The sequence below is a fragment of the Lissotriton helveticus genome, chromosome 10 (genome assembly GCF_964261635.1).
Source record: "Lissotriton helveticus chromosome 10, aLisHel1.1, whole genome shotgun sequence".
NCBI lineage: Eukaryota > Metazoa > Chordata > Amphibia > Caudata > Salamandridae > Lissotriton > Lissotriton helveticus.
This window is the reverse complement of record NC_136071.1, coordinates 1,179,292,838-1,179,305,678: the sequence shown is the minus strand read 5'-3', so window position 1 is coordinate 1,179,305,678 and position 12,841 is coordinate 1,179,292,838. Positions and strand designations below refer to the sequence as shown.

The window sequence follows — 12,841 nt, the reverse complement described above, 5'->3', positions numbered from 1 at the left end:
GCGTGGGGCTTTTATGATTTTTTTTTTGAGAAATAAAGTATAAAAGGAATCTTTGACGACCTTCAACTTGCACCGACTATTGATTTGTTATTTGGGAAGATTGAACTTTGGATATTAACAGCCATTGTTTACTATCTAATCACTGTTTCTATAGTGCTAGACCAATGTGTTCGAATTTTGTGAATGGTGGGTTGTGCCCATCTATAGCAAGACGTATGAAGGTCACGTCTTGTGTTCTTTGCACCTAGGTTATCTCATAATATTGTAGCCACTACACGTGACTATAACTGGTGCTGGATTGTGTTGCCTTGACCTTCTTCTCAGCTCTCAGACTGTGACTTTATGTGCACTGTGCGTCCCCTGCCACCCATCCTCCTTGCTCTGCCCATGCACTGCTGTATTCCTTTATGCCGGCTACCCTTGCATTAGTTCCTGCCTGGCAGCACTCTTTCTGCCACACCTGCTGGAACCCCCTTAACGTACTGTTCGTATGGTGCACATTTCTGCCAAGATTGGGTGGGCACCGTTGGCACCCTACCGTAGTATTTCTGTCCCTGTACTGATGTTTAAGACCACAAGGCAACTCTGTCCCACAGATGCTTCTGCATTCGCCGCCTGGACCCCGTTGCTCTTGCGGCACCTGGATTTGGCCTGAGGCCCGACATGACAATCCCCACACCTGACTTTAATGTGATCACATTAGACATTAGGGGGATGCACGCCCCCTCCCAGCTCTATTCGATATACTTTTACTCGTGTTGCCAAAACACCAACATAGCACTTCTCTAGGTGACATACATCACTCAGACTCCTTAGGCTCCGGAGAGGCCAAGTTTTTGCAGCTAACTGTTCCTCATTTACCAGGCAGGGTTATCATCTGGATTTGAGCATGGACTTCCTTTGTGTGTGTGTGTATACTTGTAAAGCGCACTGCCGTCCCATCTCGGGGCATCCTGGCGCTATATACCGCTGTGGAACCCTTCCTGACTTTCCCTGTGAGATGCCCCCTCCAGGGCACCCCCAAGGGGAAGCCAGGCATCCCAGCGTTGTGGGGGCCGTTGTGGAGATTAAGCAAGCTATTGCCCAGAGTTGCAGAGTGGGACTCCATGATTGGAATAGGCACCGAGGCGAGAATTATCAGGTCCGTGGAAATTGAGCCCAAGACCCGCCGAGGCGGGAATTGAACCCTGGTCCCGGGCCTGACCTCTGCTTCAGGGTCTGCCGCTTCTAACCAGTGAGCCACACTTCTCCACTTCTCTTTGTAGCCACTGCCTCGGTTGTTGACCCCCACTGTTGTTCCCTCTTTGTGTAGGGCTGCCCCTTGCTACTCTGATAGAAATAATTTTTGAATACAGAGCAGCCTGCTTTCCTTGCCAAGCTTTCTGAGGTCCTGGCGCGCTCAGGGTATTCCCTTGTTGTTGTGAGAATTCAACAGTGTTCTTGATCCCCTGCTGGACAGATCTTAGCCCCGTTCCCCCAAGCACTCCAGTGCTAAACACCTGAGCATATGGCTGCACCACTGGACACTAGTAGAACTATGGCGTCTGTGTCACCCGGTGGATAGGGTGTACTCCTTTTACTCACAGCCTGCACATGCGCCTTGACCGTATGGTCTGCTTTACTGAGTTGGCCACGTTTGTGACGCACACTGACTACCTAGGGAGGATGCACTCAGACCACAACCCTCAGTGCATACAGGGCTGCTGGCACAGCGCTCTCCCTCCCATACCAACGTGGTGACTTCGCCCGGAAGCACTGGAAGAGGAATACGGAGTGTGATCTTCAATGTCTGCTGTCTTGAATTATTTGACACACATGCCGGCACTGCGTTGTCACGCCTCTTGGAATTCGATGCGTTCAAAGTCACCATCAGGGGGTCACTACATGGCTACGGTAGCGGGCATGAGAAAGCAACTGGGTGGTCCCGCGGCTGGTCCACAGGAACCAGGATGGCTTTGTGCCAGGTTGCAGCAGGACTCTGAAACCCCTTCACCTCTTCCGGGTGCTGGAGCAGGCGCCAGGTGGATGGCCTCGGTTTGGCTGCCTGGTTCTGGATTTGGAGAAAGCCTTCGACTCCTTGGAGTGCGACTAGCTATTTGCTGTGCCGCCCAGTTTGGAATGGGTTTCCGTAGGCTTGGGCTTCTTAAACTCTTATACACTGCATCGCAGGTCCGAGTCTAGATTGGCAGATATATCTCTGAGTCCATATGCAGTGGTGGTGGCACCCGCTAGGGTCGTTCCCACTTGCCCCATCTTTCTCGCTGGCTATGGAGACCATAAACTGGGAATCCAGCCAGGGACGAGACTGGGGGATCCTCTTGCGATGGCATGCATGCTGTCTCACTTTACGCCAATGACATGCTTCTTTATGTGCGAGATATCTTTGATGGTACAAAAGGGGGTGGTGATGGACGGAGCATCTGAACCAATCAAACACTCACACCCAGTCAAAAGATCTGGGTTTAATCCATCACCGTTCTTTAGCCCACTCTGCCACCCCAGTTCAGACATGGCCATATGCAAATCAGTCTGACCCTGTGCCTCATGGGAACAGTCCAGCCCGAACTGCCAAGCCATGTCTTCCCTGGACCGGAAACAAGCTTCCGAGGACCGGTTTCTGGCATTACAGCCGTCTTCAGCCCGGCTTGCTTGAATCCAGTGGCACAGTGAGATATCTTTGAGCCCTTGCCTGCGATTGAGGGGTTGCTCTCCTCTTTTGCAGCCATTTCAGTTTGGTGCGTTAATTGGGGCAAGTCTTACCTCTTCCCTTTATCAACCGGAGCAGCTGACCCTGGCCTCTGATTGGGTGGGGAGGGGGTGCAGTGGCAGCCGGACATAATCCCCTACCTCGGTATCTGGACTTACCATGGAGCGGCGGCACTGGAGGATGGAAACATACGACGGGTGGTGCACCCCCCCCCCCTTCATGGGCAGATTTTGTTTTGGACAACCATGCCACTGTAGGTGGCAGAATGCATTGCTCTTATCTTAAGATGGTAATACTACCGCACTTGTATTATTATTTTGGTAATGTCTGGATTTAGCTGCACAAATCCTTTTTGCCATGCTTGAATGCCTGCATGGCAAATTTATATGGTTTGTCAGTCACCGCAGGGTAGCGCTGTTGAAACGGTGCCTGCCCACTGATTGGAACGGGCTGAGGGCTCCCAACTTTGAGCACTACTAACTTGCTGCCCAAGTGGGTGAAGCAGTGGTTAGCTGAGCGCGACGTAGACGACACTGCGACACTGACCTCCCCCGTGGTTACTGCGCTTGCTACACCTCTTCCTCCCGCTGGTTCCCTCACCCATCCTGCCCATGCACCTCCAAACTGTGGTACTGCGCTGCTTCCCCCATTGCCTCCGTCTCACTAATGCCTTGGTGCTGTACACCCGCTTGCTTCAGCTGCTTAGTATGCCCAGAAGACAGATACACCTCATGATAGTGGCTATTGCCCCTTGGCTTGAGACGGGCATCCATACTTTTGGCAACCTCTTCTCTGATACTACACTCGAATCATTTGCCAATCTGAGTGACCAGACTGGTGTCTCCTCGCCCCCCTGGCCAGTTCCTTGGATACAACTCAATTATAGACACAATACAAATGCACTGGGGACCATTGCTGCCTGAACCGGCCACCCATCACGTACTTCAAAATCGACATCACCTGGGCATGGGGCGTCACCTAGTCACATGGCTCACCAAAGCACTATATAAGCACACCTGTGTGCCTCTCCTGATGCTTTGCGACCGGTGGGGTGAGGACCTGGGTAGAGCGTATAGTGATGTAGAGTGGGCCACGATCCTGGCCTACCCTGCAACTGTTCCTCGGAACGCGCGGCTCAAAATAGTACACTTTTACATCCTGCATAGCGTGTATCTCACTCCTGCAAAGATGAACCTGTCTTTTACGGCACGGATGCCCCCTGCCCACGTTGCATGCGCGAGGATGCAGACTTCATCCACATGTTTTGGTTCTGTCCTCAGCTGGCCAATTACTGGCTTCCTCTGACGCTCCACTGGAGTTCCTCCGCTGTGCACCTGGGGCGTGTGCGCTTTTGGCTTGCTGCACCCTAAGACAAATAGGTTCGGAATGGCTCTCAGTTGTTCTAGATAGCGTTTAGACCAAGCTCAGTGTACTTGATCATCTTCAACATATTCCACCTAGGCCCTAGGATCTGCCAGTTCTGTAAAGCTCAGTGGTACAAGCAAAATAAATAAGTGGCCCTATATAACACACCAAGGGTCCGGCGTGTACCACTTGTGTAACACTCAATAGTTCAAGTGAAAAAAATGCAAACTACCTTCACCTTCTCTAGCGGGCCAACTAGGGAAAAAGTGATCTATGCCCTTGTCCTAGTTTACCACACACCACATGCTGGGGCCAACGATCAGATGTAGTCCCTTACCCTGCTGACGGCAGCCTCCAGACAGACCTCTGCCCCGTGGATTCAGCAGAACTTTTAATCAAGTATGGCGCCTGCTCACTGGACTCGTTGCACCGATGTGAATCCGTTCGGTCAGGGGTCCTTGTTCTTTGCAGCAGTCGGGCTTGATACACCAATCTCTCCTATATGGATCGCCAAATTGTTGCTCGGATATTAATTTACCTTGGAAAAATGAAAAGACAAGAGGCGTTTGGCAAAAAACAGGAACACGTTGGTTTAATTGAACGCAGCGGCCGGGAAAGCATTGACAGAGTAGCGTCTGGAGACAGTCTCAATGTGCAGAAGTTTTGGACTAAAATATATTCAGTTCATGAGGTACAATAAACCGATTTCACGTTCTTAGAGAGCATGTGGTTCCTGGCTTAGTCATAAATTATAAGTACAACCATCTGATAACAGGGACACGGATGGCTCTTGACCTCTGGGAGAGATAGTGTGGGCCAATGTGTATGGGTCCAGCTGTCCTTCTTGGGGTGTGTGTGCTTTGTCCTGATTGGCTCAGTATTCCTAACTACTTGTGGCATTTAACTTTGTGGTATTTTGGGAACGTGAGCTTTTGGCCCAGCGTGTTTTATTATTCCCAAATTCATCAGACCTGTTTGTGGTGTAGCTGCGTGCGTATTTGTGGGATCGATCAGGGTTTTCCCTAGTTGCGCATTTGTCTTCGACCTGAGTGTAACCCCACCTGTGACCTATCAATTGGTAGGCCTGGGTTTAGGTTGCAAGGCCTGTCTGACCACGCATCTTTGACTCAGAGTTTGATGGGGAGGTCATCTTGGGTGAATTCGTCAGCAATGAAATGAGCTTGTTATTGCGTGTGCATAAAACACGGAAATCATTGATACTATATTGACAGATGTTCGTATTATTATGCATACATTTGTCACAGCGTACATCGGCATTTCTTTTACTAGTTTCGACATGGTTATGCGTGCATAGTGTATGGCGTACATCGATATTGCATTTGCTGGTATTGCCACTGTTGTGCCTGCACATATCATGGCGTACATTGACATCGCATTCCCCGATATTAACAATAGTGATAGCTTTAAACTGGCAGCAGCAGGTAAACATAATAGCAGCAATGGAGTAGGTATCTAAGAGCAGTGCAGTCTTGTTTAAATAAACGTAAAGTCATTCGCCACCCAGACTGCTTTCACTCCATCTGCCGAACTGATGACTGGCCCTCACATTAGAGTTCACTGCCACAGTCTATGTAGAGCTTGATTTTATTCTGTATTCCCCTATAGGTTGAGAAAGTGCCATGTCGGGTGCTGGCTGCACTCTCTTCCTCCTGTACCTCCTGGAAGTGATCTCAGTGGACGGACACCCAGCGGAACACTACATGGCTGCCGTGTATGAGCATCACCCAACGTTAACCGCTGACCCTAGGGCACCCCACACTCGCTCAGCCGCACTGGAACTTATGTACAAGAACGTGGCGGTGTACGAGGAGCAGGTAAAGGAAGCTGCACGGCTGGTGAGTAATAGTATTTAAATAGTGTGTTCTACAGTATAAAAAGCGAGCCATTCCTTGCACACCTTTGCTCACTGGCTTTATACTCAATTCAATTCTTTATTGTATGATTACCTAAAATCATTTACAAATACAATACGTATTGCATCATAGATAAAAACATTTGATTGGTTAAAAGTCTAAAAAGATTGTAAGAACAGTTGGTAGTATTTGCATCATAGATAAATGCTTTGTTATGCGTGCATCTAAAAGGTGAGACATAATACAGAGTAATTCATAAGCGAACTATACAGTAATGATAGTAGAGTGATAGTGCACAAGCGTAGGCTAGGTAAACGTCGTTTACAATGCACGACCTTTACCACGCTGCCATTACAACGCAAGTCGTTACTACAACTTGCGCTGGATGGCGCTGTTGGTTAAGGAATATTGTAATTTTATATTCCAACACCTTCCCTACTGTTACGTGGACTGGTGTTGGAATATAAAATTATAATAATCCTCAATCCGCGCCCTCCAACGCAAGTCGTTGTAACGACTTGCGTTGTAAAATACGCGATGTAAAGTACCACAATCAAAATGATCTCTTTGTACTGACATACATCCAGCTACCACAAAAAACTTCCCAATCGTGCAAGCTCCATCGGCACTGTGGTAGTATAGATAAACATTTGAGCCTTCTTACATGATCTTATTCTATTTCGGATGAACATAGTTCTTAAGTATAGGCGCCTCGGGCTTAACAAGACTGGGCCGCTGCAGATGACATGCTCTGCAGATTCTGTGCGATATTGGCACAAGCGACATCCACTGCTTCATGTTGATGTGTTTTTCCAGTGTGCCCTGTAGTCCTATATTGGTGGTGTTAGGAGCCTGGTCCTTAATTCGTTCTGTAGGGCTTGCCTGCCCTGTCCTGCTTTCAGGTATGGTTGACATAGGATATCTTTGTGTGAGTCGACAAGGCCCTCTGCACCACAAATGGATCTAATCCGTTCGAGATCCTGTTGTCTTGAAGTGATCTTTCCCTGCTTCTTTAGCAGGTTTTTTTAAACCAGCCATTGTTAGTTGAGTGTTTTAGAAGATCAGCTGGCAGACCCAGTGTCTTATTGGCTGTCACGAGGTACCTTGCCCAACGGCTAGTGTTATAGTATAGTATTTGAAGTGCTTCCCTGATGGTACCAGGACTTGCCTTAATCACATGATGATGCAATTTTATTATATCTTTTTTACATTCTATGTCCATTGCTGTTATATTGAACTCTAGTCGAATCAGTGTGCGCCTTGTCGAATATGGCAGCTCAAAAACCTTTCTGAAGGCCATGATGTGCAAATGATCCAATTTGTTGTCAATCATCCAGGGAAAGCAAGATGGCCATAGCTCAGTGTTGGAATTAACTTGGCTTGCATTATTCGTCGAATGCCTTCCGCTGAGTGGCTTATAAGCTTATGATGTAGTCTGCATAGGGCATGTGTGACCTTAGCCGCTTTTGCCACCAGTGCTTTGGCCTGTAGTGTTGTTCTGCCGGTGTCTGACAATTGTACTCCCATACTTATTGGCGGTGGCAATTCTTAATGGACCAAGATGCCAGCCCAATAATGATTTTTGGGGTTTGTGGCCAATGACCAGCACCTTAGTTTCAGCTGCATTGGCTTGGAGTTTATTTTCCGTATTATAAAGGTGTAGTGTCTCCAATGCCCTTTTCATGCCTATTCTAGTTTGGTCCAATAGGACAAGGTCATCCGCATACTGCATATTTGGTAGCCTGGGATGGCTCAGTTTAGGTGGGAAGATGTTGGTTTTTAAAAGTGAATCTCTCAGGTTCGCAGTATTTAAATTGAACACTGTGGGTGCGATCACGCAGCCCTGTTTTAGCCCTTTGTACGTGTAGATCTTAGCTGTTGCAAATGTATGAGCTTGGTGCGGACCCAGGTGCCGTTGTGGAGAGACATAATGGCCGCCAGGAGTTTCCTCGGTATACCCTCCTTTGCGAGTTTTGCCCACAGTATGTTACGATCTATGCCATCGTAAGCGGTGCTGTAGTTGACAAAGCATGCGTATAGCGGCGACCTCTGTGCTTTAGTTACCAGATATGATAGTGCAGTGGCGTTATCCATTGTCGATGAATTCGGCCGAAATCCAGTCTGGTATTGTGGTATGATTTGATTATCTGTTATTCATGCCTCTAACTCTTTCAAGAGCACTTTTGCATATGCCTTCCCGTCAACGTCTAGTAATGCGATTACTATAACCAAGAGGTAACAATGGAAAAATCCACCAGTACCATAAGGGGTCAGAAAGGTAGACATATGGATACCTCCTCCCAAGTATAAACTTTCTTCCACTATTGTATCCAAACCCAGAATGGCTCCTAGTGCCTCTAAAACTCCTATTGCGGAAAGGAAAAAATTCCTTTTATTGTTTAACCCTCACACACCCTATTGATGTCATGCTTCATCATCGGGTTCACCCAGACTCATAAAGGTCTGGGTGGGCTCGACCATCTCTCAGGGAGCTCTTAGGAGATATAGGCCAGGGGGATTTAAAGATTACAAATCCTACTGCTTCTCCAGGTATCCCTTTATTAGCGGGGATGCAGTGGATATTAAAAAATGGAAAAAATTGGTCTTTCCGAGTTTTATGGTCCATCTCTGGCACACTGTCACTCCGAGGCTTTGTAGTATCAGAAGTGAGCTATTTTTGCACACTGTTACTCACAGGCTTTATAGTGTTACAAGTGGCGATCCATCACACAATGTCACACACAGGTTTTATAGTAATGGAAGCCGCGTTCCCCGACTCACTTTTACTCACAGGCTTCATAGTGTTACAAGTGGCGATCCATCGCACAATGTCACACACAGGTTTTATAGTAATGGAAGCAGCGTTCCCCGACTCACTGTTACTCACAGGCTTGGTGGTTTCTAATTACTTCACCTGCACAGTGTGTTACCAAGAGGGCTTATGATGTTAGAAGGGGCCTTCCCTACACACTGTTACTTATAGGCTCTGTACTGTCAGAAGTCAGCCATTCTTGTCACATTTTGTGATATCAGAAGTGAACCATTCCTTGCACACTGTTGCAAGTTTTGTTGTATTAGAAGTGAGCCATTCCTTGCATGCTATTACTCACATACTTTTTACTATTAGAGGTGTCTCATTCTTTGCACACAATAACTCTTGGGATTATTAGTATTAGAAATCAAGCATTCTGCACACACTGTTACTCAGAGGTATTGTAGTATTGGAAGTGTGCCATTCTCTGCACACTGCTTTTGGCTTTGTAGAATCAGAAATGGGCCATCTCTTGCATACTGTTACTAAAAGATTTTCAGTATGAGAAGTGACACAAGGCCAGATGTAGGTAATTTCAATTTACCGATTCTAAAATACCGAATTTTACCGATTCGATGTTTCAGTATCAGTAAATGGTATGTAGATAAAAATTCGGTAAATTTGACCGAATCGGTAATATTCGGTATTACCGATTCGGTATTTACCAATTCGGTAATTCCCATTCATTCCTATGGTCCTGGAGGCCCATAGGAATGAATGGGAAGCCATTCACTATTAACGATTCGGTAAATACCGAATCGGTAATAGGGGGAACATTTTCAAGGGTGGCAGGGTGTCACATTGACACCCTGTTGCACCCCTGAATAGTGCATGGGTGCACATGTGGCACACATACATGCCCTAAGGGCATGTATGTCTGCCACATGGCACTTTTAAAAAAGCAAATAATTGCTTTTTTAAAGGTATTTGGGATTTACCACCAACTTGTAGTTGATGGTAAATAACGAATCCTTAAATGAAAAATGCACTCACTTGAGTGCTCCCTACATTAAGGATTCGGTAATTTACCGAATTGGTATTTGAAGAATTCGGTAATTTACCAATTCCTTAAATTACCGTTCGGTAAATTACCGAATCCTTAAACCTGCCTCCTACATCTCAAACCCTAAATACCGGTCGGTAACGGCCGAAATTTGGTAATTTCGGCCGCTACCGACCGGTATTGGGCTACCTACATCTGGTCCATAGTCTTTTTAGCCTGTTGTTCACATGCTTTGAAGTATGAGAAGTGAGAATCTTTAAGGTGACACACCACATCCAACCACACCCTCATCAACGTCAGCATAGCCATCCCACACCACCAGAAAAACACAATCACAAAATCTTCACGACTGGACTAGAACAAGAACTCAGACGCATCTTGTCCTTCTAAACTCCTAAACCACCAGCGTCGACACAACGTCAACTTCCCCAAATCCATCTCCAACTTCATCACCTGGATCACTGCCCGAGCAGACACCCTGCCTCCTCTCAAAGCCAACAAAACTACAAGAATCAGACTACAAATATGGTGGTACATGGAAGAGCTCAGGGTCACCAAATGCCACTGCAAGCAGCTTGAACACAGATGGAGGCACAGTCAGGATGACACCAACAGTAGAACCTACAAATGTGTCCTTAAGTTCACAAATCAGAGCCACCAAACGCTCCACAATCACCGACTGCACTGAAAGCAACACTAAAAGTGTCAAGGACATTTTCGCTATAGTGAAAGACTTCACCTCTCCGGCAACAGGCTCCATCCCCTCCCAGGATCTCTGCACCCATCTTGTCGTATTCTTCAGTAACAAGAGCAGCACCATCTACGACACTTTGAGTCTGAACCAGATCTTTCCACCCTCGCAGCCTTCTGCCCATTTCAATTAAGAGGACCAGCTGACCTCCTTGCCCACCGTCACCGCTCAAGAAACTGAACAACTATGCAGTCCATACACTCCAGAGCACCCTCTGACCTTTGCCCTCACCACATCATCATCAAAGGACTAGACCCCATCAGTGTAGCCCTCAGCCCAATTCTGAATGGCTCAATCATCATAGCCACATACCCAGATTGTGGTAAATAAATAAATAATACCTCTATTTTTGAATGGATAAATGAATAACAGATAGCTCAATAAATAAGAGTCAAGATTCGAGGTAGTAGGAGTTTGCAGGTTTAATACAGCATAAAGGACAGGAACAGGACAACCTGCACAGGAATAGGATGACAGGGCCCGGCAGCTGCCGGGGCTGGATCTGGGATGAGCGCGCTAACTTTAATAACAGTACACAAGCATATATACTAAAACAGTTGCATTACAGTGAATACAATAGGCGGAGCAGTGGGTGTGGTCAATAGCAGTCGCGAAAGATAAGGGTGAAAGTAGGTGTAACAGGAGGCGTATACATAGACATGTGATGTAAACGTAACAGAGTATATCATAAATGGGGCGGAAACATGGAGGGGGCTACCTAAGGAGCCGGGACCTCTAACCTAATGGTGCGCGCAAACTGACAATGACGTGTTACTAGGAGAAGCTGGGGGCTATGAACTCTGTGCTAGGAGTAGAGACTGAAGTCTGGAGAGTCAGGGCGACATGTACCTAAACCCTATCTAGTATCTAATGTTTAGAGAACATGTTGATATAAACTAAAAGTTAGGAGGGGAAAGGCTAACAGACTCTAAGACTGGAGCATGCATTATTCTACATGTAGTGCGTTGAAGAATATTAAATGACCATTAAATGCAGTATTTCTCTTACATGGAGACGTAAAGGCTAGACAATGACGGAAACTATTGATGCGATTCAAGTAGCTTAGGAATGCAGGGAAGGAGGGCTGAACTGATAACTAGAATCATAACATACTCTTGGCAGACTCGTAGGCAGAGCCAGGCCGAGCCGGGCACTGCGAGGCAGGAAGTAAGTGAAGGGTCGAGGATACAGGTGGGGGCTGTATCGCTCCTCAGCGAGGGTTCAGGAGACAGAAGCTGAATCTGGTGTCCGGGCCCATTTGAGGCCTAGAAAACGGGGACTTTACAATGAAATAACGTGCACACTGAGAAACGTGGCAACGTAACCTTACATAGGCCTAATACTCGTAGCTTTCACGAGAACTGGAAACTGGCATACTAGAGATGGACACAACTGTAATTGCGTCTTTAATCGAACATGGGGGATACATATGCATATTAATCATGCACACATAACATAAGATGGAGGACACGTAGGGACACAGAACATGGCAAAATTTACTTTTCCACATTCCCTCCTTGTCACTACGTTTCCATCAGGAAACATCAATATTCATGATACCATCTATCATTTCATACAGTATCATTTGCTCGTCTCGAATTTTCTTGGAACTGGATTTAGAACGGGACTTGGGACTAGGAATACAGGATGTAGCACAAATGCCGCAAATCGCAGGGCTACATTGTAAACAGAGGCAGCAACTGAATATGATCGCTACTGCAATACCTAGAAAGGACAATACTTTCCATCCCCAGGCGGAAATTATATTCCAGAACCAACCGGACCATGTCCAGGTGCCTGGATCTTGGTGTAACATATGGGCAATTTTATGGAGTCTGGTTATAGCTGAATAAACAGACGGCGCGTTATTAGGAATGAAAATGCAGCAACTAGATCCGATGACTCTACATGCCCCGCCCCTATCGGCCAGTATGACGTCAAGGACGAGACGATTCTGGAGCACGACAATTCTCATAAAGGATTGTTCTTCGGTTAAGTTACCTAGAGCAGAGGTAGTATCAATCACTACTGCTTCAAGGGTTCTGGTTAATCTACGTATCAGTTTACTATTCACGACAGTACCTAAGTAGGGGAAGACACCTTTATTGATATCTATGTATTGTTCTAGAGCAGTTTCAGTATAATCGACAATCGGGAGGTCTCTCTTGTGTCTAGTATGTACTAGGTGGGAATTCCTATGATAGTCAGGTGGGGCTAGAAAAACTGGTGGCAGTAGGAAGGCAATGTAACAGGTTCCCTCCCAATCGAGGGGCAGACGAACATATGCGGTCTGACCACAAACAAAATAAGAATGACGTGAAGCTTTGAA

At 46.7% G+C, this 12,841-nt stretch overlaps 1 protein-coding gene across 1 annotated transcript in view; it reads left to right on the top strand.

Moving 5' to 3' along the window:
* Nucleotides 1–12,841, top strand: part of BTD (biotinidase) — a 179,671-nt gene that overhangs the window by 107,663 nt on the left and 59,167 nt on the right. Inside the window, exon 2 of the mRNA XM_078664029.1 lies at nucleotides 5,699–5,928. Coding sequence (XP_078520155.1) covers nucleotides 5,713–5,928 — 216 coding nt within the window. The 5' untranslated portion in view covers nucleotides 5,699–5,712. The remainder of the gene's footprint in view (nucleotides 1–5,698; nucleotides 5,929–12,841) is intronic.